The sequence below is a fragment of the Larimichthys crocea genome, chromosome X (genome assembly GCF_000972845.2).
Source record: "Larimichthys crocea isolate SSNF chromosome X, L_crocea_2.0, whole genome shotgun sequence".
NCBI classification, from domain to species: Eukaryota; Metazoa; Chordata; class Actinopteri; family Sciaenidae; genus Larimichthys; species Larimichthys crocea.
The window spans coordinates 28,346,924-28,374,428 of NC_040020.1; the positions used below are offsets into that span (position 1 = coordinate 28,346,924).

A 27,505-nucleotide genomic window follows, 5' to 3' on the forward strand; every position below is an offset into this window, starting at 1 on the left:
GTGTGCTGCGTGTTGTTTCGGTGCATGAGAAGCCTTGTGTGTAAAAGATGTGTTGAATAGCATTATGTAGTGTGTGTGTGTGTGTGTGTGTGTGGTGTGTGCGTGCGTGCGTGCGTGTGTGTTGTGTGCGCATTTGGTGTGTTTTTTTCAAGTAAGATAAACTTTGCCAAGACGCTCACAGATTGCCACCCCTGGGTGTAATCAGAGCGGATGTGGAAGCAGATGATTACATGGATGTTTGAGTGTTTGATTATGCTGTGTGTGTGTGTGCGTGTGTGTGTGTGTGGTGTTTCCCAACTTACATTTGAATAGCCTGAGAATTAAGAAGAGGTTGATTTACACCAGTATTTACTTTTTCAACTTTCCGCTATCTCCGCACATGCACACAGACATCATCACACACTGAAGTAACTGTTAAAGTGACTTGGTGTTCCCTAAAATGGGAGTATTATCCAGTCTACAGCTGCCTACAGGGTCCACACATAAGAAGATCAAACTGGTTGTACATTTTTGTCTTCATGTCACAGTGATAAACTTTTTAAACCAAATTCACACCCTGCAAATTTAAGGCGGAAACTTTTTGGATGTTACCTTAGGCAACACCCAGGCAACATTTTCAAAACATTTAGGACTGGATTTTTTTTAAATTTAGTTTGACTTTTTTTATTTTGTGTGGCCCTTCTGTGAATAGTTAACAAGGCTTATAAAACATGTACACATTTTGCATACCAAGTTGACATTTCCTGAAAGTGCAATCTGCAAAACAATCCTACTGAATAGTATTTCACATTATCTTTGTTCTCTTTGCTTGACCCCTCTTTTTCGGTTTGTGTTCTTTCCGGGCAGAGTGAGACGACTACCTAGATATTTCTTGTATGCATAATGTTTGTTTAGATAAATCACTAGTTAGCAATCAAAACAAAAAATTACAAGGTGAAAAGCTTCACCAAACTGCTTTCACTTCAAATCTATATTATCACATTATCACATGTGAAAATGAAGAGCTCATCTTCCGTGCCATTTCTTTGATAATAGAAGAAACAACACACACACACACACACACACACACACACACTGTCCATTGCTTGTCATAGTCTCAGCTGCTTGCATCTTCGTCTCACTGGTGACCCCATCCTACCCCTGTCATCCAGGACAGTGGGGATGACATTATCTGGCAGCAATGATTGGGGTGCCCTTCAACTGTTGACATGTATCAAGTACGGATCATCTGTTATGTGTTGCCAGCTGAGAGGAATCTCTTCACCTCACAGTGACATGTGGCCAGCTGTTGGTTTGGGTGGCACACACACACACAACAACACACACACACACACACACACACACACACACACACATACCCAGAAGAGGTGCTCAGGGACTGATGGTCAGCATGGATGGGGCGATAATACAGTGGACTTAGTATGTGAGGTGTGCCTCGAGATGAGATCAAGTCGTGCTGCCCTTATCAAAGAGAAACAATCTGCATTTTTTGTTGGTATTGTGTAGTATTTTCGTAGGCGTCTTCTTTCTTCGCAGTCATCCCTCTTTTTCTTTTCTAGCTTCCTCCATCAACATGGCTCTGTCAGCCTGTTCACAGATGTTACATTGGCCCGCTTGCCCAGCTCTGGTTCTGGCATAACACATGGCTCCTCTCCCTGTCCGTATTAATTTGTTCATTAAACAGCGTGGTCCCATTGCAGGGGTGTTTTTTTGTATTCACCAATTCCTTGCCCGACTTTACCAAGATTTCTGAGCAGGTATGAATTTCTCTGCCTGAGCTCTGACACTTGTTACAATCACTTAACCCCTGAGCATCAAGTTGTCTTCTCGTCTCTCTCAGGCTCATACTGGAATAAAGGGGATGCAAATGCTAAGGTGTTTTTGGTAAACCGAGCATTGCAACAAAGGACATCTCGGAAGAGTCACATGAAGCGGGAAGGATCTATGCTAACATAAAATAGAATAAACCGTAAAATACTTCTCAGTGAGTTGTAAGGGCTTCTCAAGAGAATAAAAAACTTTAGAAGAGTGACAAGTAAAAAGGGGGCGATGGTGTCTGCAACAGGAGTAGATTTTGGTTCTGTCTAGTTAGCACTGTCTCTAATCAAAGAAAAGAAAAATAAAAAAACAATTACAACACACACACACACACACACACACACACACACATATACAGTATATATATACGGTGGTGGTGCTAGAAGCAGCTGACAGGCCCCAGTTATCAGCCATGGCAGGGTGCACTAGATAAGGGAGCCGCGAGGCATCATAAACAGAGAGAGACAGAGAGAGAGAGAGAAGAGAGGGAGAGCAGCAGAGGGGAGGAATGAATCAGAGATGAAAGAAGTAAGAGGAAAAAATTCAACACTCCTGTCAGAGATAATAAAATTCTCAGATGAAAAGCTCTGGTGCAGAGAGGGAGAATTAGAGATGCGGGGGGAGAAGATAGAGAGAAAGATGGGTGAGCAAGGTGAAGGAGAAGTGACAAGTTAGTGGCAAGAGAGCAGGTAGTCAAAGAGAGAGAGAGAGAGAGGGGGTGGGGGGGGGGGCAAAAACCAAGTGGATGTGAGTGAGGGGAGAGTAGAAGAGGAGTAAAATGGGATGAGGAAGGTGTAGAAGGCAGTAAGAGAAAAAGACATTCTGTAAAGATTAAGAGGCTGAAAGTAGTAAAAAAAGATTCAGGAACAGGGGATATCAATTCCTGAGAGAGGAAGTGTGTGTTTCCGTTTGTTTGAGTTAAAAAAAAAAGGAGAGAGGCAGCTTTACAATAAAATGATAAAAGACGGAAAACACACCTCTTTAACCTCCCCCAAAAATGTGAATTTACAGATAAACATATTTGTGGATACGCACACACACAAACACACACAGGAGCTCTTTTTTACACTCTTGCACACACACACACACACACACACTGCATATGCACTCTTTGCTAATAAAGCCAGCTCCTACTTTGTCTCCCAAGACGTCAGGCACTCTGCTCTTTTCCCTTAGTCGGCAACTTTTGATCTAATCCCACTAAATCATGAAGAATAAGAGTCTGCATTGGTTGTGACAGACAAAGTCCAGGGAATTGAAAATGCGCACACACACAGACAGATACACATGTGAGACCACACACACACAAATGCACATATGAAAATACATACAGTATGGTGGGATATGCGTATGTAAATAGACACTTTGGCAGATATCACTCTGCTCTGACACATGGTGCAGATCAAATAAATCCACTTTGCAACCTGCCACCAGCACTCAGGAATAAGTGAAACAGAAGCAGAGTGCTGCTCAATGATACAGCATGCAGATGCCTTTCGCTCAAGTGTGAAGCTAATACACGCGTGTGGGTGAATGTGTAGGAACAAACACTCAGAAAGCATCTCAAGTCAAGTGGATGCGTGGGCGCAAGTGCCATACCACATCCCACCACAGACATACACACAGTGCATTCAAGCGAACTCATTAGTATTACCCAGCTGACAGGGCAGAGCACCAACTGAACTAATTTTTATCGATGCCTGTTGTAGACCATTGACCCTCTGAAGTTGCACTCAGCTGCCTGAATTGAGTTTGAGCTCACACGTGAAATTAGACTTTCAAACCCACACTGGCACTATAGAAAAGAGTTTTTCCGGTGGCAATCAAACGACAGAGAATAAATCCACCTCTCATCCATGCCTCAGTGCTGAAAACGTCTGCAGTGTTGTTTTCTTCAACTATTATTCTGACTTGACAAGTGTTAATTAGGAACTTGTTTGTTTGCACATTGAGCTGATATGACTGTAAGGCAGCCATGCAGAAGTATCCAAAGTCTTAAATCTGACGGGATGGAAAGAAACAGTGGCACAGAGTTTAAGTGACTCTGTCAATTTCACTGCGGGCTGAACATTTTGGCTGTCAGACTGACAGGAAATGCCCTAAAACAATATTTGTTTATATTCTAGTGAAAAAGGTTGCTAGTCACCGTTGGAATTATCGCTGCTGTCAAAGGAAGAAATAGTGTGATGCTGTTAGAAAGCCAAAAAGTCTGTAGAAGGAATAGATTTTGTTGAATAAATTGGTGTTTGCTATCTGTTTTGTGTCAACAGTATATATTGGCTTCAACTGAACATGATCACAATTGATCTATTCTCTTAACTAAGACAGTTGGTTGGGCCAAGACTTTAGTCAAAATCAACCATTTAATGCATTTTGTACAGATACATTCATGGTCCCCATACAGATATTCAAAGTAGAGAATAAATTTTAACTTGGGTGATCCACTGACTTTAAATCTAGCACCATTTTCAATTTTATTTGTCCAAATCTAATCAGCCTCAGCTGTACTTTGTGTGCAAATTAGTTAGTGATACAATGCTAATGTGTTAAACTAAAATGGTGAACAAGCATGAGCTTAACATGAGTAACTCTCTTAACTCAGGCAGGGTTCAAACCCACCATATCATCATTTTAGCTCAAAGAAAGATGCTGAAAAATAAAAGAAAAAGTGGTAGAATGTGGTTTCTGTAGGACATAGATGTCATGCACTCTGCTCACCCCATCAGACAAATCGAGCAGAAACACAATGTCGGTTTGTTGGTGATGGAGCTGTAAAGAAGCTGTTAGAGCAGCGTCTGCCTACACTCATACTGCGGGCATCCACAACTGCCTTTCCCTGCTTGAGCTCAGTTATTACCCAGAATTTGCTGCAAAACCCACAGAGTGAGATGGAAAAGGCTAAAGTAAGACAAAGTGGGAAATCAAATACAAAAAGTAAAGGTGAGAGAAAAGACAGCAATCTATTTAGATTTAGTAAAATCAACACCTTTCTTCCGAAGCCTAATTTCAAGGCTGGCTGCCCTAAAATGGCCCAATTTTCTCCTCAGAGAGGGCACAGAAATATCAGGTGTAGTGACATCAGTTTGAGCCCGGCTTTGACAGCCCGTCGCTTTTAAAGCTATTAGGAAGAGAAGAAGCTGACAGCACCATTGAAGAAAATGTTTTGGTTTCTCGCGTTAACTCTTAACAACTCTGAGGACGCCACGTGAGGGAGAGTATGTGGGTACCAAACCCAATTATGCTGGACTTTGCTCACATAGCTGCACTCTCTTTTCAATGAAAGTTGAGATAACAAGGGCTCTGATATAACTAACAAGCACTGTCTTTGCTAAGAGGAAAACGTAACTAATAAGAGGTTTCTGACCCCATTTTTAGCAGTGCTTGTCACAGACATGATAAATTGGTGTCTCTGGTTAGAACACCATTTAACTTACTTTAGGTTTTCAAGATGAAACTAAATATTCTAATGGTTAGATAAAGAATAGAGAGCTGACACTGAGCTGATGTGCTCATAAGAAATCACAGTCAAATTAATTTGTAGGAAAAACAAGGAAAAAAAGCCAGATTGTGAGAAGACTGCATATTGTATGTGATCATCCACCAACCGTTTTTACCATGCACATTAGTGATGATGTAACTATTGATATTTTCTTTTAATGCATGACTGCGTACCTTCCCGACATCAAAATGGATGACGATGTGCTTGCTCTGCAGGTGCTACACACTAATTTGTCAGTAGTTGTCATGCACCATTGCACTGAGAAGAACCATTATGTGGTTCATAATCTTTCAAGCAAGGGCTCATTATTTCTCTTAATCCAAGAAGGAATTTTGTCCCTAACTACAGGATCTATGGTGTTTTGACAGATTTTTCACTCTCATACCGTCTAACTCGGTCGCACAATGACATGACTATATTACATACTATTTATGACAAACCTGTGTTGATGAGTTTGATGGGACAGTATGCAAAGAAATGCTTTCACAATGACACACATCTGTTTATATTACATTTGAAGAGTTGATTTAAAAAAAACAGAAACAATTGAGATGGTCATCACTGACCTTCACATCCTTCAACTTCTCTTTTTCATCATTTGCTGTCTTTCTGCCTTAAGCAATTTTCTGTGAGATATAAAGCTCACTGAGGGAAAGGAGGTTGATGAACGGCTGATAGAGCTGGCTTTACCTGAGCTTGGCACAATGTGTCTCCAGGCCCTTGGAGTCATTTCAGTGCCTTCCCTGCTTCCGTTCCCCAGTTACAGGAGAGTGGAAAACTCTGAGTGTCAGGGTCTGGTCTGGGATGATGAAACACACAAAATCCTATACAACACACACATTGTATCTCCCACACATGCTCTTACTGTACCTGTCTGTCTAGCTTTTCTTTTTCCCTTACTTTATTCAGCCAGAGCCAATTGTTTTGGCCCTGCAGCCGATAGAGGCTGACCTCCCTTAGCCTTTCATCACGTAGTCAGACAACTGAGTCCGCCTTTACTGCCATTACTCTCCACTCTCCACTCTACCCCTCTCTCTTGGTAAGTTGCTGTTTTTCTTCAACACACTAGAGAAAATGACTTAATGGGCTAAAATTATAGAGGAATTTGTTTCTCGAAAAGGCAAACAACTCGACATGTTATAGCTGGAGAAGTATAAATAATAACACTGATAATGACTGCATTTTTTTTGGGATCATCAGGTCGCGTTTACACATCTGTATATGTGTCTTTTATCTGCACATATCCAGATGTGATTGAGTACCTTTGTTTACACCTACTGTAGTCACATATCAGTGTGTTCGCTAGCCACATGGAAATCAGGGCTGGCACTAATCCAGAACATGGTGGTAATGCACCTGAAGACGATAATTCACAAATATCATTAGGAGAATAACACTTTAGAAAAACACCACTATTAATTAACAGCTAGCAACAACTATCCACGAACACATGGATGAATCACATTTCAGAGTGAGACAAAAGCTTTGTCTTCACGGGTCCTCATTCTCGCCCACACAGATCATTCGTTGGTCAAACTGATCAGGGATCAGATAAATGCTACAATGGCTCTGTGTGCCTTTTGTATGATTGTCTGTGTTTAAATTGCTGGAACCACTTTTCTCCCTGTCTCAAGTGACAGGAAGAGTGACAGCTAATTTCAATGTTACTTCAGCTGCCATTGTCACAGGGGACAGACCATGTGGAGGCTAGTTTCCTTGTGATGTAGGGGAGGAGTAACGATCACACATGATAGATGCATTTGGGTCTTCTTAACATCTGACTAAACTTTAATCAAATTCTTCACTATTTAATCTGCCCAAAACACATAAAATGACTAAAGGGAAACATGCAATTGTGCATGCTGGCTCACTGAAATGGCTGAGTTAATGGAGATAAACACTAAGTTGTGTTTTTGGCTAAAGATGGATGTTAGATCTGGATGATAGTGAGAAAATGAAACATTGCAAACTGTTTTCTAATAACATTTTCACAAATTTACAAAACTTTGAGAAACAATGATTAATAAATGTAGTTACAAAGATCAGTTATAGCAAAACAGATAAGATTTTTGACACTTAAAGACCGTGAAACAAAGATTTCCAAATCTATGCCCCAGTGTTAATTGTTCATTTATCTCTTGTTATGCTAAATAAGTGTCATAACACCTAAATATTTGGGTAGTTTTACATCAAAATCTTTCTCTGTAAAAAGTAAAACATATTTTTCATGACTCATCTTGAACTTAGAGGTGGTTACAGATATAAATCCAATCAAATGCAGTTTGGAGCGATTATCTAACCTACCCATCATAAAATAACTTACACTTAGCTGTAGCTAGCAGAGCAATTCATAAAATAACTTACACTTAGCTGTAGCTAGCAGAGCAATACCCTCACTTCTCAACCCAAGGGGGGTTGGATTTAAATCCTTCTCATAACTAAACCCGTCATAAATACTTGCCATTAATTAAGATGTTTTGCTTTCCAGATGATATCTAGTTTTATGTCATAATATTCAATTCATATAATTACATTTGAGGTTTTATTCGTCCTATAAAACTGCTTCCATGTTAAAAAGAAGAAAAAAAAAAACACCAGCACACACAGACACACTCATGTAAGTAAACCAAAGATTGTGCCTAATCAGCTAAAGAAGCATAGGCAGCAGCTTGTCCTATTTGTATTTCCGAGTCCCAGTTGTGTCACACAGACCAATTAGAAGTAATGTCATGCGGCGATATGAGTCAAAGCAACACCAGTAACTAAAGACAAAGTCACCCAGGGGCTACAACTGTTTTTTTTTTCGCTTCAGTTCTTCAATTCTGAGACAAGGGATAAGGGAAGTCATTACCAAGTGTGTGTGTCTGTAAGGGGTTAGAAGCGAGGGTAGGGGTGATGAAATGCTGCAAAAATCTGGGAAGTTGCTAACAAGCACATTGATTTGAACTTAGTGGGGAACAACTGGAGGAAGAAAGAGACAGAAACCAAGAGCTAAACGAGAGAGGGAACTGAAGACAGAGACAGAAAAAGAAAGGTGAGAGGAGGCACAACACAAGAGATGAAGAGAGGAGAGGTGTGGTGGAGGAATCATTCAGATCCTGTTATGGCACATAAAGTTGGAATAATTTTGTCTTCGGACACATTCCTCTTTTTATTCCTATTTATACACATCGGTTTAATTGTGGTTTGATTTTCACTGTGATATGTTTGGAAGAGGTTTATCAGTGAAGTTTTGAGAAGATACGCTTGATGTGTCAAGAATAAATCACATTTTCACAATCATTTCATGAGAAGAGGTCAAAATATTTTTTGCAACAGTCCATTATATCATTAGATTACCTTAAAACTACTATATACTTAGGACTGCAACTTAGAAAATGCTGTCACGACTACCCAGATGCCCAAAGTAAAACATTCACGATGCTTGTTTTGTCCAACAGTTCAAACCTCAAAATGAATAAAATACAGACTTTAAAATATAATATTATAGTAACTGAAAAGCAAAAGCAGCAAATCAAGTTGAAACCACCATGAAATGTTTTTGCATGAAAAAAGGCTCTATCACTAGAATCGATTAATTTTGTTTGAGCTGTACTTATATAAACTGGCGGTTAGTTTAATTTAGAGAAAAATATATTTCTTAAGCTCTCTAAAGTAACTAAAGCTATCAAATGAGTGTTGTAGTGTAAAAAGTACATTTTCCTCGTTGTGGACTGACAAATACCTCAAATTTGTACATTACTCGAGTAAATGTACTTAGTTACTAACCAGCACTGGATGTGGTTTCTTTCTGCTAACATAGACAAAATGATGCAGACGGAGCAAACTACTTATTTGCATGTTCTAGTTTTTAACAAAGAGACAAGCTGACTTTCCACCAAACACACACACACACACACACACACACACACACACACACACAGCTTCCACAACTGATTAATGTTAATGTGCCACCATTTCTCTTAAAGAGGGATACCTCACAAGTCTCTTTAGGAGTTTCACACACCTCAGCAGGTTCTCTCGAATAAAGAGATCGGCTACACATTCCCTACATAACTCAAAGTTTGGATATTTTTAATAGGAGACGCTTCTCCTCCGCACTTAAAGCCAAGTGCATAATAATGTTTCGAGTCAGCTGCTTTACAAGTTGTTTCCCCTTAAAACTGCGTGGTTGTTCACTTGTACAACAAAGTCAGAAGCAACAGCAGAGTATTAAAGATTTTTTTATTTTTTTTGGAAAAAAAAGGAAAAGCATCGATGTAAGGAAAGTGAGAACAGCCTAATTGCCAGGGAGAGGGAAGGAAAGCAAGATCAGGGTTTTAAAGAGGATACGCGCATGTGTGTGCTGTATGTGTGTGTGTTCTTATCTGCTTTGGGGAAACTATAATAAGGCAGCTTGTAGTCAGCCTCTGGGAGAGCAGGAGGTGAACTGAGGTCACTGATTCAAGTCTCTCTACAGGCTTCACTTTAATGATGGTGAAAGGTGAGGGAGTCAAGTTTATGGGGGTGATGTAGGGCGAAGGGACATGCAGAGACAGTGGAAGAAAAGGGTTTATCAGACAAAGCGTCAAACAAGCAGAGCAAGGCAGAAAGACAGTAACACAACAAAAGGAGGAGAAGTAGCAAACAGTAACTCCCACAACAATCCACACATTCATATTCCCATTCACTCGTCACACTTATTCTGCATATCGCATAAGTAATAGTTCTGGAAGGAAACATATTTTCTGAGCTGAAGAGACTAACCCACACCTCTCACTACAAAGTCTTTGACCTGGTACTTTCAGACTCTTGGTAGTTCCCACACATTTTACACGGTCAGGCCACATTTAATCCTCTGATGTTGAAAAAAGATAGATGGAAGCTAGAGATGTAATTGTAATCAAAACAGCTGGAGACACTGTAAGAAAATAGAAGCAAGAGGGAGGACAGTGTCCACAAAGAGAGGTGAAAGGCAGCGACGGTCAAGCTAATGCACAAACAAGAAAGGAGAGCAAAATAAAGAGAAAAACAAGTGTTCAACAAGGAGAGTATGAGGACCAATCCAAGAGTAGGCATTACGTAACCTCTTGTGGATAGCTCTTTTTGCCTTAATCTCTTGGGTTATACAAGCAATTTCTGGGCCAAAGCACTAGATTTATAGCAGTGAGCTTATGCTGAAAACTAGCTTTAGTTCTTTTACAGCCTGCTGTAGTAGTAGATGCACACACATTAGAAAATGTTGGATTCACATATGGAGTCTTTTCTCAAACACTCCTCACACAAGACAGACAGATACATGCAGAATGTAAGTCCACAGAACAGCTCTACTGAAATGGCTTAAGGTTCAAAGCTAACACTCACTGTTCACTGCTTTACAACTAGACACCAGAGGCTCTATAGGGAAATATTGATCCATCCATTATCTATAAGCGCTTATCCTTTGCAGGGTCATGGGCTTCCAGCTGACATTAGGATAGAAGTAGGGTACACCCTGGACAGGTTGCCAGTTCATCACAGCATTCAGAAAAAGCCCATAGCCAGCTGGCAGGTTCAAAACCAGAACCTTCTTGCTGTCAGGCAACAATGCTAACTACTGTAACACTGTGCCGCCCCTTATTAATATTGATAACCTGTCCAAAAGATAAAGCCAAATATATAAAAAGTCAAACTTCTCTGACCAGCAGATTTGACCTTTGTACACTGAGATGTCTGGACCTTGATATTTCTGTGGTGGTGTGGGCATGTATTGGAAGAAAAAAAAAAAGTCAGCGTGAAAGGGGAACTGATATCATTGTAATAGATAAAACAGATGCCTGCACCTACATGCCCTACTGTAAGAGTGAGAAAAAGCTTGCAGCAACCAGTGGATTTATGTGAATGGTTGACTTCAGTGGTTTGTAGAGAGGAGTGAAATACCACAAGCTTGAAATGTACAGAGGCATACACTTAACATAAAGATGTAATGACACTGATCAAACTTAAAGTGAAAAAGATTTGTGAACAGATGGATGTTATAGCAACTGTTAACTGTTAGTGAAGGTGATGTAAAAAGTCATCTTGGCCACTACAGAGAATCTTTGGATACACTGACTTTCATAATTGCATTAAGTAACTTATTAACTAATAACAGCAACCAGTAGTGCAGAGGGAGCTCAGGGTTAGCTCAGGGGAGCCCCCCCCATATCATACCAAATCAGTAAATGAGCTAGTGTCTGATGTAGGCCTGACCATTGGTGAAATTTTATGCACCAGAGGGGCACTCACACATCCCTGTGGCTAACCATGAGCGCTGCAAGTGTGCATCAAGTGCCCTCAGAAGGGTGCTTTGGGGCCCACTTAGACAAAGTAGATTAGCAGGTGGGCTCTCAGGTGTCCTTGTAGTATGGTCAGGGTATATATGTAGATTGTATGCAGCTTTCACTCTAATCCCCACTAGAACGTCTAAATTCCTGATATAAATGAGCTTATATTGAGGAAAATTAATTGAAAATAAAAGTTAAATTGGGCATGAGCAGGAACCGTTAATTGAAAATAAAAGTTAAATTGGGCATGAGCAGGAACCGTGCAAACTATAGCATGTCATTTTATTGTGGCTATTATGCAAAGTTCACTGATTCATGTAGTCTTTGCTTGTAGTATAAACTGCTGTAAATGTGTTTTCATGTCATTAGGAGAGATGTGACAGCAGTTCAAATTTTAAAATGGATAGTCCTGGTCCTTGGTGATGATTGGCTGAGCCGAGATTGAACCCATTATAAAATACTGTGCATACACACACCTGTGACTTCATTATATCTCTATGAATGAACAAATAGTTGCGAAATGTCGGATTTTGTTTCAATGTAATGGAGAGAAGTTTGCAACATTATCAAAAAAAAAGATGCCAGCAAAAGAAACAAAGAGAGCAAGGAACACCAGAACAAAAAGCCCCTCACACATCTGGAGTAGAAGGCTGGAACGAATGTGCATCCCTGTTGTGTCTGTCCAGTCACACCATCTAATTATCAGCACATCTTATCCTCTGGTTTTTCTTACTCTCCCTCCTCTACTATATTGGAGGTGTTGATTGACTGTTACTCTGTGTCTCTCCACCTCCAACACCAAAAACTCATTACTTGTGGTTGGGATGAGACTGTGAAACTTGACACCTCAAGTTAGAGGAAGAGATGGAGAGGGAGCACGTGAGATGGCAAAATAGTCTGAACATTTCAAAGCTGTGAGGACTTCGGTTCAGTTTTAAATGGGTAATTATGGAACTTGGAAAACACGAGGAATAGCATTATAATGGAAAACTCTGTTTCCCCGTTGTTGGCCAAATATGCTCATATATAATACTGCTTGTTTACCATAAGGAACACTACAGTATACAAAACTTATTAACAAGAAGTGACAGAAAAATCACAATCCATTCGTGCCTATTGGACTGAAGGAACCCTTCAGTGGAGAAAGACCAAATGAAAACCAACAAAACACAGATGTTAAGAAAGAACCAAATCAAATCTGATGAATTTATTATTAACACAAAAGCAGCTTCTGTGTAAGCGTCAATACATACGTGATTAGAACTAGTTCATAGGATACATTGTTAAAAATATGTATAGTTATTCCAATCAGCCACACTGGAAGCAGGTGAAAAGCCAGCTGTCATCTGATTAAATGGAAATGGATAGTGGTGCACATTTTCAGAAAGGTATGTGTTTGTTTGGTGGTGGTGGTGGTGACGGTGTTCTGAAGGAGTACAAAGACCTTTTAATTCAGTCCAGGATCCTATTTGTCTTTTTCATCTTGCTTTACTAACTACACTCCTGCCTTATTGCCTTTCAGTTACTCTGGATAGTCATTACATAAAGGCTAGTGTTTGTTTATGGATCTTTTATCTTTCAGTATTACTGAACTCTCTATACATCTTTTTTTTATAGGAGTGACAGGATCAGGCAGAAAGGTGCTGACCACTCACCTTCACATTGACAGCAGCAGCACTCACTGATCTGGACCCTTGAGCGTGTAATGTAGAGCAGGAGGAGCCCTGTCTTTTCTCCCTCCAACACTAATACATCTTAGGTGCCACGCCAATCTAATTGGCACCAAAATCAGCTTCATTTCCATCAAACTACTCGGTTAGGCCACGTTGTGAGAACTGCACACTCAGCAGAAACAAGGAGATGCAAAAAATCTGTACTGAATTAAGTCAGGTTTGTGTGCAAGTAAAATTTCTGCTTTGTGCAGGAAATGAAGGACATTCGGACTCGGACATTCTCAAAACAAAGAGGTGGCATTTATCAGCAAGCCTTCCATAAAATAAATAAAAAAGCAATGCAAAGAACTTATGATTTGCATATTTCAATAACAAGAGTCCCCTCCCCGACTCCACAGATGTCAACTCAGCACTTTGCTGTACTCCTCTTTCTACCCTACAGGCTTCTCCATACACATTTTTTCATCAGTTCATCCACCCACACAGTGGCAGCCTTGGGACAGAGATATGTCTCTACTCACAGACAACATTGGAGATTATAAGTGAATGAATCCGTATCATTAGGACCTACAGCCAGAACAACAAAACAAGAATCAACTTTAGAATTCAGTTTAATTCAGTATTTATCCATATAAGTGTATTGCATCCTGAGTTAAATCAATAGCAGTTGTTGTTGTCCATATGCTCTGGTTCAATTTCACGCTCAGCTATCGCTTGTGGGCCACAGTGTGTTAGTGAGTTCCTACGTGATCCCTAGTGAAAAAATTCCAGTAACCTGACCGTAAGGTTGATTGAAAACTACAAATAGGGGCGTTTGTTATAGTCAGTATACAGTGGACCAAATCATCCCCTCAGTGGCCAATTACAGCTAGCCTCTGCTTCATCCTCAGCCAATTACAACTCTCAGATATGGCCATGAGAGCAATGTATCACAGGACATGTACACACACACACACGCACACACACTATTGTGAAGTTGTGGAGGTGTTTGGACCCTGGGCACTTTTTGTTCAGTTTTGTTCTAGCGTTGGTTAGGGTTGCCCAGAGAAAAACAAAGAAAACTTTCTAAATCTGTGTTTGGACTCAGCTAAGCAGCCTCTTCGGGACAATTGTTGTCTGTCTGCCTGAATCCAGATTGTCAGAACATTTGTCTGTATTTTTGTCTGTGTTGCTGGTTATGTCTTTGTGTGTCTGTCTGTCTGTCTGTCTGTCTGTCTAAGAAAGTCAAATGGAAACATAAATGTAGTGAAGTTGCTTTGAAACATGTTTTAAAGGAGATATTATTCTGCAACTTTCTTACCTCTGTACCACAATAAATTTACATTAGCAGCAACAATGAAATCAACATCTGTGTCGATATAATGAATCCTATAACATTTCTCAAAGGTGATAGTGATATTTTGTGTGAAATGTTTACTGTACACTACTACACTAATGCGTGATCGCTATGGCTTCCTCCTTTACTTGTTGTTTACTGACAAAACACAATGATTGCATTTGCAGGACCAGATGTGAATATAGACAAGACCATATGGTGAGAGAATACTTTATCTAAGCATGATAATACTCTATACTGTGTCTCTGATCTAATTCTTTCTCAAACAATGTTTTCATCCTGTGTATTTCACAGTGCCAACAAACAAAAGATCAATACTCATGCTTTCCAATAGGTGGATAGATCAATCTACATAGCATTGACAGCACAAAGGAGTCCATCAGTCTCTCTCTAATAGCTAAAAACAGTGTATTCTCCTTCAAGCAGTGCCGCTTTGCTCTGGTTTATTTTATTATAAATGGTTTAACTGAACGGACACTGCAACATTATATGAACATATATTCCATGTAAGGTAACTGCAAGATTTGATGATTGTGATTATGACGAGCCAGGCAACATGAGAGGCACAGGAAAGGAAATCACATCATTTTTATTTTTATAGTACTGTAGAACTCCATGACAACCAAACTGCATTATCACCTTAGTTCAACCTTTCGTTTTTTTTTTTGTGTTACTGAAAGCAGGGACCAAGGGAAATGAAAGGTGTGAACAAAAAAAAGTGACACATCAACAAAAAACGATTGGACACACTGCATAACCTTTCTATGTTCCACTTTCCTGCAGCAAACATCACGAGACAAAGTTGATGTGCTATTTCTCACACCGGTGTTTTTAAAGGAACTGAGTCGGGATTTGAATGCAGGGTTGAAGAATGATAAGACTGCTTTCCAGAGTAATCCAAAGGTAAAAGCTATTTTTCCTCTCAAACCCATTTCATGTGGACATGGTGAAAAAAATAATTCTTCACGCCGGTATGGTAGATTATACTGCTCAGTCCAAAAGAAGAAAAAAAGAAAATCACATCCCAAGACCAAATTTTAAATGGGGGTCCCGAAACACTCTTGTGACACCTACACAGTAAAAACGATCCTGCCATCCATTTCAAGTCTGACACCTGAACGCAGCCTTGTGGATGTCCCTGCCATCTCTAAACTCGTTTTTAAAGCATAAAATGCCTCTAGATTTCCCCACTCCCTCCTGCTCCCTGCAGAGGTGTTATATGTCTACAAAATGACTGCCAAAGGCTGGGGGTCAATATAATACTTCTTCTATGATTTGTGGGAGTTGTCGCAGGCATTGCACAGTGTAAAAGAGCACAGTGGGGTCTCTGTAGACATCATTATATTGATCTATACGCTATACGTGTGTCATCATGGTGATCAACGATGGCAGAAAGACAAAGACTATTGGCCCAATCAAGGCAGAACAAAGACGTCGGCCATCTGCAGTACAATTCAGTTGTCTCCTCAAACTCATACCTATTCATAATTCTACTGTTCAACATTAGCCATCCATCTTCAGGGAGCCTGACAACCTGTGTGATTTATTCAGTCTCGGCAATGAAGTAGATATTGCGCAGACTGGACAGAACAAGCCTGAGGGATTGCTTCCAACAGGGTGGATTTACATCCATCCACCCGTCTGTATGTGTGTGTGTGTGTTGGCTCTACAGCTGTATCCGTCAGCAGAAACATGTAAGCGTGCTGACGCAGGGGATGAAACGACACACACAAATGCCGTGACACTGACAGGAAGATGTGGAGTGTGTCAATACGGGATCAATACAGCCACAAATAAATCAACAGGACCTTAGAGCCCTCAAACCTGATCTTTAGGTTAAGTAAGAGTGGGGTGTAGCTAGAGAACAAGTTACTTACGTTGCATATCTTACATATTTTGAATACAAAAGTGTTTCACATTAGCATAATAGGAGGATTGTAGAAGGTCATCGGTATTTTGTCACAGCTGTCATTGGGGGTCGTTTTGTGGCAGACATTTTGTACCCTTCCTAATAAACATGTTAAATGTCTCAACTGTGGATGAGACAAGTAATGTATACAGCAAATAAAACATGTAGGTGTTAGAAAGGGCCAGACTCTGGTTCAAGTAATCAAACTGTTTACTCGTAGCCTCAACCCTGCCAATCAATAACCTCTCTCTTTTCAAAGCAAACATGTTTCCTTGTCTGGATAATCCCAATATCGATGTGATGCAGCCGGTTAACTGGAGAAATGTCACCTACTGGCTTCTCTAAATATCAGTTCAAATAGCAGTTAATTCGAGTTTTCAGCTGTGCCAGTATCTTTCACTTGTACATTCACGGCTTGGTCTTTTCTGCAGAGAGGCAAATGCTGATTCACTGAAGGGGAGATATCATGGTAATGATGACACTTTAACATACACAGTAACTCACCCCTGTAGCTCCTTGACAGACATGGATATCTTGAGGTTATGTCCCAAAACATGGAGGGCAGTGAGGATGTCAGCCCACTGGACCATTTCTCCAAGAGGACCCCCCTTCAGCACTTTGGGGCTGAAAACATCTCCTGACTCTTCTGTCAGGAAACCCACATGGACCAGGATCTGAAGGAGGATGGAGACACATAGCGGCAAAGAGTTAAAAAAATGGAAAATAAAATAAAATAAAAATAAAAAGCTTCACTTGAAAAGAATATTGACAGCAAATAATACAGTGGTTGTTGATTAAATATTCAACCAGGCTACTTTTCATCTCTCTAAGTCTCTACCTGATATGATTTATAGGATTTATTGCAAATAATTGGTAATTACTAATCTGGGAATATGGTGCATTTGCTACAATGAAGTCCAATGGGATGAAAACACAAGCAGAATGATGATATTAACCACTTTATTTAAAAAGTAAAACCTAAAATGTCACAAATAATCTCTTTAAAAAACTAATAATCTCTACAACTAAGGCATAAACATGGTACATGGTAAGTAAAAGCTGAACTAATCAATCTATAAACTGTATAAACAGGAAAGAAAGTAAGTTTGACTAACCCGAGGGTTCACTTAAAACATATACAATCTTCCCTTTATGTGGTGAACTTCAAAAGTAAGGTTTAGAAAGGCATGAAGACGCTTCAATAAATAATTCGCTAACATTAACAAAACCTCTCCCAATACAATTTACTAATCCTTAATGATGCCTTGCTTCTAAGTAGGCCTTGCTTGAACTGAACAAAGCAGTAGCTCTCCCTTACATATGTGTTGTTTGTGATGCAGTAATGTGCATACAGTGCATGTAATGTATAATGTGTATATCATAAAGCGCATTTCATTTAAATCAGATTTGCATTGTATTGTTGATATATCCGTGCGTACTGTGTAAGTTAAGCTCCTTGAAAGTTAAGCTTCCACAGTGCAAACTCTTTTAATGAGTTTGAGGATTAGAATCATTAGACTTTCAGACTATCCCGAAAGAAAATTATGGAAACTGAAAAGTAATTCTTTGAAAATCCCCAACAAATTATCTCCTCATGCTCCAGTGGAATAGCATGTAGAAATCCATCATAATGGACTGTCCAACTCATTTCACATGCACTATAAAGGCTACACCTAATTCCTGGGCACCCGGCGGAACAAAAATCCCCCTTTGTTTTGAAACATCATGTAACACATGTGAAAACATTAGCACAGTTTACATGTTGTGCAATTTTACAACGAAATGACAGGATACAGCATGCGTGTCCACCTAGCTGCCGCATAATCAGTGCAACCCACCGAGAAATGAGCAACACGTTGCCTTTCACAGTGGATTAGACACAGCCATGTCCAAACGTTGCTCTGCTGAGTAATCCTGATTAACTAATGCTGCATGAACACCTCCATGCAACATGCATAATGAGCTTAAATCCAGCTGTGCTGAGTTTGGCAGAAAGTTTTGATGGTGACTATGTCACTATCACTATCATGCTATGTCTCTCTCTATGCCTGTATATAAGTGAATGTACCGTTGCCTGTACCTTCACAGCTTTGAGCTGCATACATAATGATTACAAGCTTTTAAGAGCTTTTTAGAAGTGTGCTCTCTTGCCCTGTCCATCATGCTACATTAGTAACAATGCACTAATGTACACATATTGCTCCTACACGTTTTATGATCCTGGAAAAGATTATGTCATAAGACTCTTATTTTGCATTCTGTATTTTTCTGAAGTTGAACATCACTAGTGTGAGTATCTCATCTTTAATAGTTTGATACAGTTAAAATAGTGATAGGAGGTTCTTTTGCATTGTAGCTATACACATCTACTGCTTAACCCATTCCACTGATGTCCAACATGTGTGTATGGTATTGGACAATGGTTTGTATGCAGCAGAGTCAAGCTCCAGTGACACTCCAGCTGGTGTGAAAAATCCCCTGATTTAATAAGACTGCTCTATTAACTTCTGCTTCATAAAAAAAGATAAGTGAAATTTAATTACAGCTTGGGTGGCAGATGGCAAGAGTGAGAATTCATGGCGCCAGTGCTATTCACTCTCTTGGCTTGGTGGTGGCTGTGGTCCTGGTGAGGGTGTATCACACAAACACTGGCAACCACGCAGAAATGGAGGCAGAAGGAGGCAAACTTCACATACTGGCAGTGGCACAGCAGCGCTGCTAAATAAATAGGAGAAATATCACGCAGTGGCAGCAGAGCTGAATAACAGTGTATTGGAGTCTATAAAACTGGCATCCACACTGACACAAGTTATTAGGGAGAGATGTAAGGGTGCTTTACCAAATCTGGCAACTTGCAGCGATGATCTCGACTGCTGAGGAGAGATTTCACTTTCTCTCTAATAGGCAGTAACTGGAGTTCAATGAAACATATCAGGACAACGCTGGAAAAGTAACCTTTACATCGCAGAATGATAATCAATAGTTACAATGGAGAGAAGAGAGGAACTCGGGTGGGTGGTTCTCACTTTGTTTCAGGCAGATCGGCGCCAACACACTCTCGCATATTTGCTCACACACTCGCTTGAAAATGAAGCTGAACGGGTGGAAAAGCCACATGATGGGAAACCGACAATAGAGGGAGTAAGTCTGAAGCTAAAGCTGTGCTTCCTCATAAACTGTATCACGGCCAGCTGCCTCCCACAGGAATCTAATCACACACGAGAGAGTGGAACTCTTTATACAGTGGACTTATGGTACTCCCAGATGGTGTGTGTCTGTGTGTCTGTGTGTATGAGTGTTGATTGATTTGGAATTTTGTTTGTTTTTGTTTGTTTGCGCTCATTTGTTTCACACAGACATACATCAATGAACTCTGTGCGTGTGGATGTTTCTGTGTGTTTATGGATGCTCGCTCGTTCGTCGCAAGCTCGAGGGATTCTCAAAAGGATCTGAAGCTACTCTCTACTGTTAACGTCCCCTGGGGATTGAACACAAAGCCCTGCCAAACCCGCTGAGACAGACATGGAGGTACAATAACACTGCATTCATGCTCAAATCTCTCACTCACCCTTACAATGCCCTGTCTTTTGGTGCGTGTGTTCACGCACCACCCTTCAAATCGAGGTGTTATCACAACACCGTCCAACTTCTGATTTGTTTTTTTGATTGTATAACTGGGATCAGCTGTAGAGACGTTCTCTTTCATATGACAATGTAAGGGAGGATTTATGTAATATGAGTGTGTGTCTTAGTAAAATCCTTGAAAAGTCTTCAGTGCGTACTTATGAGAGCACAGTGCCTCTCAAGTATGTTGTAGCACTCCATTGCTCTGCTCTGCTCCACTCATCACCAACAGACTAACGACAAAAGAATGCTAATGCTCATTTCAGCATCTCTCATGCGGTTATTGCATGAATGCATGTGTGTGTGTGTGTGTGTGACCCTGTTCGCTCATGCACTGTGGCCCCTCATGAAGGTTGCAGCTGTCCGATGGAAGGCCACGGGTGGCAACACAAGCTGGCACTGCCAAGCGCAACTACTCTACCCTTACTTTCACCTTCTCCGTCATCCTCCTTTTACACATCTACAGACTCCTTTCCCCTCTTTATTTCTCCTCACGTCTCTCCTCCTTGTCGTTATATTCCTCCTGTCACCCCCACCACCCCTCATCCTCACTTTTACTTTTTCTTACCAACCCCGCCTCCTCACTTCACCCTCTATATCCTATTAGTCTCCTCCGCTGTCTACACTTCATCAGTCAGAGGTCAATCGACTCTCAAGAGGGCAGACACAGGAAAAAGGGAAATTACTGTAAGAGTTTGGCATATGCTGACAAACACGCTAAATTTGCATATTTAACAAACACCAAGAAGGCACAGATGCACACAAATTCACCCGCTGAGACACTTGAACTAACACCAGACAGGCAGTGAATTCACTGCGGCAGGTTAACATGATAAGGTCAGTGTCTTTGATCTGTACTACTGTCTCTCAAAAACATTTCCATTTTAACAGGGCAAAGCTGAAAATGTCTCCTTTGATGTCTAGTAAAAAGAGAACAGCAATTTGTTATACACAAAATGTTCCATCAGCAACGTTATAATGGCTTAATGGGTTGACCCAGGCTTTTCATTAAAGTTGATAACGGCACTGAAAATAAAAAAAAAGTTAAATAAATGAGTTCTCTTAAATGTCTAACAGCTTTGAAAGGGAAGTGCAGGTTGACTGTATTCTTTCTGAACTCCACAAGCACAGAGGACATGGGCAGATTAGTCACAAAATAAAAGAGTTCCAAAAATATCTAAGGCAGGCTTCTACCTCATCACTCACCGTGATGCTCTGCATACAAAATCTCTTAAATTTATTTCACTGTAGAAATTTTCTTCTGCTGTGAATCTCAAAAACCTTCAAAATTGCATTTCAACTTTCCAGTCACTCATATGCACACACACACACACACACACACACACACACACACACACACACACACACACTTTCCCATTTCCTGTACTTGTGCCTGCCACAGACAGTAAAAAGGAATCATCTCGCTTCATTCTCTCATTTTCCACTCGATCTTTTCCATCCGTTCGCTCCCCACACTCACCTCTCTGCTCTGCTCATTTATCCTTTTTCTGAGTAAACATCCACTCTGCTTACAATCAAAGAGAAAGCCAAACAAGGAAATAGAACTGAATCAACAGAGCCCCATTGGAATTATAAAGACTGCACACTCTAGCAGAAAGCTAAAATTGCTATTGGAAACGAGGGATTTTGTCAAAGACAAAGGTTAGAAGAGTGCAAGGCCGTAGTCAATTCACATCAGATAATGTTTCTTTTTTATTCTCTTGAGTCAGAGTTAATTAAAATCAAACAGTGTTCTCCTTCTCAATGTTAAAGTGAGTGCTTATTTTAAAGTTTAAATGAAACTGAATCTTGCTTTGAGGGAGGAACGGACAAAATGGTGAATTTCACTGGCACAGACAGAGATTTTAATTTCAAATTCAAATGTATGCCATTCTGCCTCTTCATATTTATTACTGTGATATCCAATTAGCAGTCATGCACACATCTCTACGGCCGTTTCTAATTATTATGATAAACAGCTTTTGACAGCCAAAGCGAACTCTTACCAATACTAGGACATCTGCTGTTGAGATAGCAGCAGCACGTTGTAAGGCATATAGGCTGTTCAAGCAGCCACGGAGGCATGATAGAGGATAACAAATCCCCTTAGTGCACTACAAGAAAGGAGAACATCAATCTCAGTGACAGAGGACTATTTCCACCCTTGTTAACTTATTTTAGAGAGAGAGATGGGGGCAAAGACATTTTGGGGGAAAGAAGCAGACTCTGCGCTCAATCTGCCTTCTCACATTAACTCGTTCATTTATCAATATTTTCTTAACTAAAAGATTATGAGTGTACTATGAGCAGGGCAAAAAAGTGTAATAGGTAGGCAGGCTTGGCTCTGTGGTGCAGAGAAAGGCTAAATGCTGCAAAAAGTTTTAATTACATATTGCTTTTGTTGACATTTGGAAAAGTAAGCATTTAAATTACATCCTTCGTTTAATATCATTAACCATTTTTTAATGAAATAGCCACCTCGGCCTTACAGTCTTTGTTGCTTGCTCATCTCCGTTGTGCCTCACGACTCCCCTTTCGTCCTCCATCAATTCTTTCCTAATCCATATCATACTATACCGTCCCTGCTACCTTCCATCGCCCTCTTGTCCTTCCTTTCTCTCATTCTTCTCCCCCTGGCGCTGGCAGATGCTTGGTGTTTCATCATAATCCCAATCATTCATCTTCATCATTTGATACCTCCGTTCTCCCTTTTATTTCTTCTCCCTCATTCATCCTCACATCTCTTTCTTCCTTTCTCTCACACTAAGCCCTCAGTGCGTACGGGTCCAAGCAGGAAGTAGCAAAGTCCATACTGCGCTGCCTTAGTGCCAACCAAACTGAGGTTTAACAGTTTAACACACAGCATTGTTGGACAGGTTCATAAAGACAGACAGCTAGAAACCAATTACAGAAGAGGAATGACAACCTATCATTACCTTCTCTATCACTTTTCTTCTACCATCATTCAAACCTTTTAAGAAGCATCTGAAAAGGCTTTTGAAGCCGACCTACTTGAGTGGAAAACTGTTTCCACTGTCTAGCATCTTTGAAATGAAAGACTTGGCCTAACCTTGAATCCTCCATTTTACTGTAAGAATATCACTTTGAGTCTTGTACATACTAATACTCAAGATGGTATCAGGTACTGTAAGGTGCACTCTCTATGTTGATGTTTTTATGTTGTACAGTACACACTCTTCAAACCATTTAAGCTTTCAATTTCTTTGTTAATTATTTTTTTTAGCTGCACGTTGCATTGAGCCTTAAAAAGTGTTATCATAGTACCTGATCACAGTTAAAAGAATAAACACTTCAATCCTCTGTCTCTCACCTTCTTCTGGTCCCTCCATCGTTGCTCCAGCTTGGCATCCAGGCGGTTGGCGGCTGTTGCCCACTGTTGTGCGAGGCGGCGAATTCGGCGTTTCATGAAGCTGAGGGACTCCTTTCCTGTCCCAACCTGGTCCAGCAGTACAGAGAGGTCTGTGCGGAAGGCAGCCTGGAAAATAAGCGTAGAGAAGTGAAGAGAAGGTGTGAGAAATTAAGTGGAAGGAGTACAACAGTCATTTAAATGTTTGCTATTGATCAGCAATAAGGGTATTAATGTGAAGTTTAGCTGTGCTAGCTGTGTGCTCCAGGGATGACAGTGTTAGTGGGTCAGTGACTGTGGTTCAGACTAAAATATTGGATGGATTCCCATAATTTTGGCTACTGTACTACTGTGATCCACTAACTTTTCACCCTAGCGTCACTAGCAAATTGGCATATTTGTTTCAAAAATGTGTTGAAAACTGCTGAATGGATTTAAAATGGGATTTGATGCAAAGATTCGTAGTCTTTTTGCACTTTGGTGATTCTCTGACTTTTTTTGTTTATTTATTTCTTTTTTACAATGAGTATTACAGTAAATCCTCTTAGAGCCATTAGCTTAGCTGTAGAATCGTTCAGTCTTGTTTTGTCACACTGGACTGCAAAGCAACTGAAAGCAAGTAAGAAAAGATGTGAAAGAGGAGTATGTCATCTGCAGACCAGCTGATGTGCATGTAAATTCTTTTTTTTTGTGCGATTGGTCATTTTGTATTCTGTGCAAATGCAGGAAAACACTTACTGATATTTTCCAACCTGATGCAATATTTGCCTTGTCAACACTAATCTCTCTAATTTTCATAATAAAAGTGTGTCCAATGAGAACCCTGTTTACTCTGCTATTTGTTTTTATTATTTCAAGGCTGTCTTTAGTGTCCCCTGTCAAAGGAATGTTTTAAAAGTATTTACAACTGCAAGCATTTTCTAACTAATGCTCTCGACTTTTCTCCTCTGAGAACAACCTTGGCTCAGGCCTGCCTGTGTGCCAGATATAGGAAGACTGTAAACCACAGTTCAGTAATTTGGGTCACAAGGTAAGATGGAGTTATCAGTCTTCATTTACCCTGACATTCTGCTTTACCTCCTGAACATTTTACTGCTGCCACAATAATAAAAAGTGTAAAAAGCAAGGTGAAACCAGACACACAGGAGCACACATGACTTTAATAACTACTTAGAAACATTTGTGATAGCTTTATACTCCCAAACAAACACTGTAAACACTATGCTATAGTCATACTTTTGTTTTTTATTTTGTTAACATTCAAATTCAAAGACCTTCATTATGTGAGGAAGAAAGTAATAAGTATAATAATAAATAAAGAAATTTCAACAGCCTGTGATAAAAAAGCAGTCAATATTCACTGGAAAATTAAGAGTGAAGGATTTTAGTTTTCCTTTAGAAAAGTCAGCCTGAGTAAGGGAAAACTGCTCAATTCATGAATGCGTCTATATCACAAATTATGTTGCTGTAATGAAGCAAGAGAGATAACTGGATACAGTATGATTGTACTTTTTGTGCTGTACTGTTCACACTATTTTAGAGTGAATGTGTTGAATTCAAGTTTTTGTTGCTCTGTGATCTCAAAGTCAATGAGAAAACTAGAGGGTAGGGCATAATGATGAGGCAGGTCAGGCATGTTTTAATTAGTGGAATAGTGGACAGGGGTCAGGTGAAGGTTAACTATTATGTAGGAATGGAGGCAAACAGCTCACACTCTTATTACTGAACAGCATCTTTTGTGTGAAAGACTGTTAGGACTCTTTTTCCTTCTTTTGATTGGTGCCACATGACTGACAACTTGGTGGCCACCATTAATTACTTTCTTTTGAATTTAACTGTCTTTGTTGTTATTAAAGGCTGTCTAACACTGAAAGTATAAAATAATATGGAGTGGAGTATGAATAATATTCTTTTGATGGTATTCTTGTTCTCCAAAAACTCTAATTATAACAACCATTTCTTGTTTGTAAATTATAGCAGCTCACTATTCAATATCGCTTGTCTAAAATTCTCTTATCTTTTCCTCACTTCTATCCATTCTACTCTCTATCCATTACAGGAGTGAAGATCTGAGTTTTAATCTTTCTTAACAACATTAAATATTAGAGCAAGAAATTAATTAAGGTTGCTGACTAATGAATAGATGTTTATTTAGGTGCCAACAGCATAGGAAAGTTTAAGAATAAAGGGTTTATTAGTTTGTACATACATAGTGTGATGGTAGTATCATGATTTTCTTTTACCTAACACTACACATTTGGTTGGCCTGTAATAAAAACCCTGTACATATTTCTTACTCAGAATGCACTAGAATAAAAATCCACAGTTAATACAGCTTACACAAATCATTTACAGTGGCCAAAAGGGGACAGTAGTTACCATAACTCTTGAATATATGACAATAAATGTGAAGAAGGTGAAATACAGCAAAAGCCATTCCTTAATTAAGAGCTGCATTATTTGGCCTTCATGTCTACCCTCACAGTATTTTATTCATTTCCAAAGGAACTGTTCTCCTGATTGCTTATTAATTTGTACCACTCCAGTACTTAATAACCTATTTGAACTGAGCATGCTTGGTATAAGCAGCCTGGATTCTGAAGGCAATTTATAAGCAAGCAGAGAGGAAATAGAGCAGATTTGCAACTGCACTGTGTTGCAGATGAACTTAAACAGAAAATATATGGTTCAATGTTTAACACATCGCTTGTGAGTGATGGGTATTAACTAGGAAGGCGAAGTGTCGTGAAAGTAATGGCCACAAATGGAGAGACTAATATTCATAGAGCAGTAGATGAAGGTCTTCAGCTCTGCTGGCAACAGTCTCTGTATTAATTCTTCTAGAAGTTGCCACAGCTGAGTGTTTTGAGCATGTAGCTGACAGCGTGGCATCAATAGAATGGTGACAAGATGAATCCCATCCATTCTCACAGCTGTAACGACGTGTCTTTGAACCATTTTAGTGCCATCCTAACTGTAGACAAACATCTTGTCCATAGCAGTGTATAGAGCTAATTACTGAACAACAGATTTAGAATGATTTTTCCAGGATTTAAAAGTTGAAATACATATCTCTTGGTGTGTATACTTAGATTGAGTTCTGCAGACGATACTCCCACACACTGCATCTGCTCTTTCTCATCACAGAGTGCTTTAATGCTTTAATAATTAACTTAGAGCCAATAGAAATGAGATATTGTACCTTTTACTGTTGTAGGCACTACATCTGTACAGTAGTTAAGTAGAAGTTACGTTTATGCATATATGTACAGTAACAGTAAGTAATAATGTAATTACTGCTTTTATGGTGCATGTAAGCAGTAATTTTGAGTTGAGGTGCTGAACCAAGCTTAATCACTTGTTTGTTTACTGTGCTATGCGTGTTTGCGACGACTTCCCTCACCTGTCTCTTGGGGGCTTTTGCCTGTTGTGCATGTTGGATGGGGGGGCTGCTGTGGTTTCTCCAAGCCAGTGGGGGGCAGAACCACTCAACCTCACTCAGGTAGATGAGGAATGAGCAGTCTGAACCGTCGACACCGTAGAAGGCGTAGCAAGGGTCTGATGTCCAACGTGCACGCATCCACTGGATGTTGTACAGAGAACACATTCATTAAAGGGTATGGTTAGACATTCTGGAGTGAATCTGTATGAGGTACTTTGCAGAAGCAGACAGTAGTCCTGGTACAAAAGTGGATCAGCAGAAGATCGTGTTTCAGACACGTGAAAAAAGCCCACTCCAAAAACAAAAAAAAATCTGTTGAAGTCTACGCTATAGAAACATATTCTCACTTTACGTTGCCATCAGACAGCCCTCTTCCCTTGAGCTACAATGTATCAACCACATAACTTACATATTCCTACACTTGAGGCCACTTGTGTGTATACTGCTGCAGATCTGACAGATGTAAAGCAGTGAGAATATGCTCACTACAGCGTACACTAAAGCAGATATTGATTTTTTAACAGGGGCCTTCTTTCATGTGGCTTAAACGCTG

The 27,505-nt window shown here is 40.0% G+C and overlaps 1 protein-coding gene across 3 annotated transcripts in view; it reads right to left on the bottom strand.

Moving 5' to 3' along the window:
* Positions 1–27,505, bottom strand: part of LOC104926545 (alpha-1,6-mannosylglycoprotein 6-beta-N-acetylglucosaminyltransferase B) — a 108,493-nt gene that overhangs the window by 31,135 nt on the left and 49,853 nt on the right. For all 3 annotated transcript variants that reach the window (XM_027283673.1, XM_010740420.3, XM_027283672.1), the window contains exons 6-8: positions 26,914–27,093; positions 23,475–23,639; positions 17,024–17,193 (exon numbers count right to left, since the gene is read on the bottom strand). In XM_027283673.1, the coding sequence (XP_027139474.1) occupies positions 17,024–17,193; positions 23,475–23,639; positions 26,914–27,093 (515 nt within the window). The remainder of the gene's footprint in view (positions 1–17,023; positions 17,194–23,474; positions 23,640–26,913; positions 27,094–27,505) is intronic.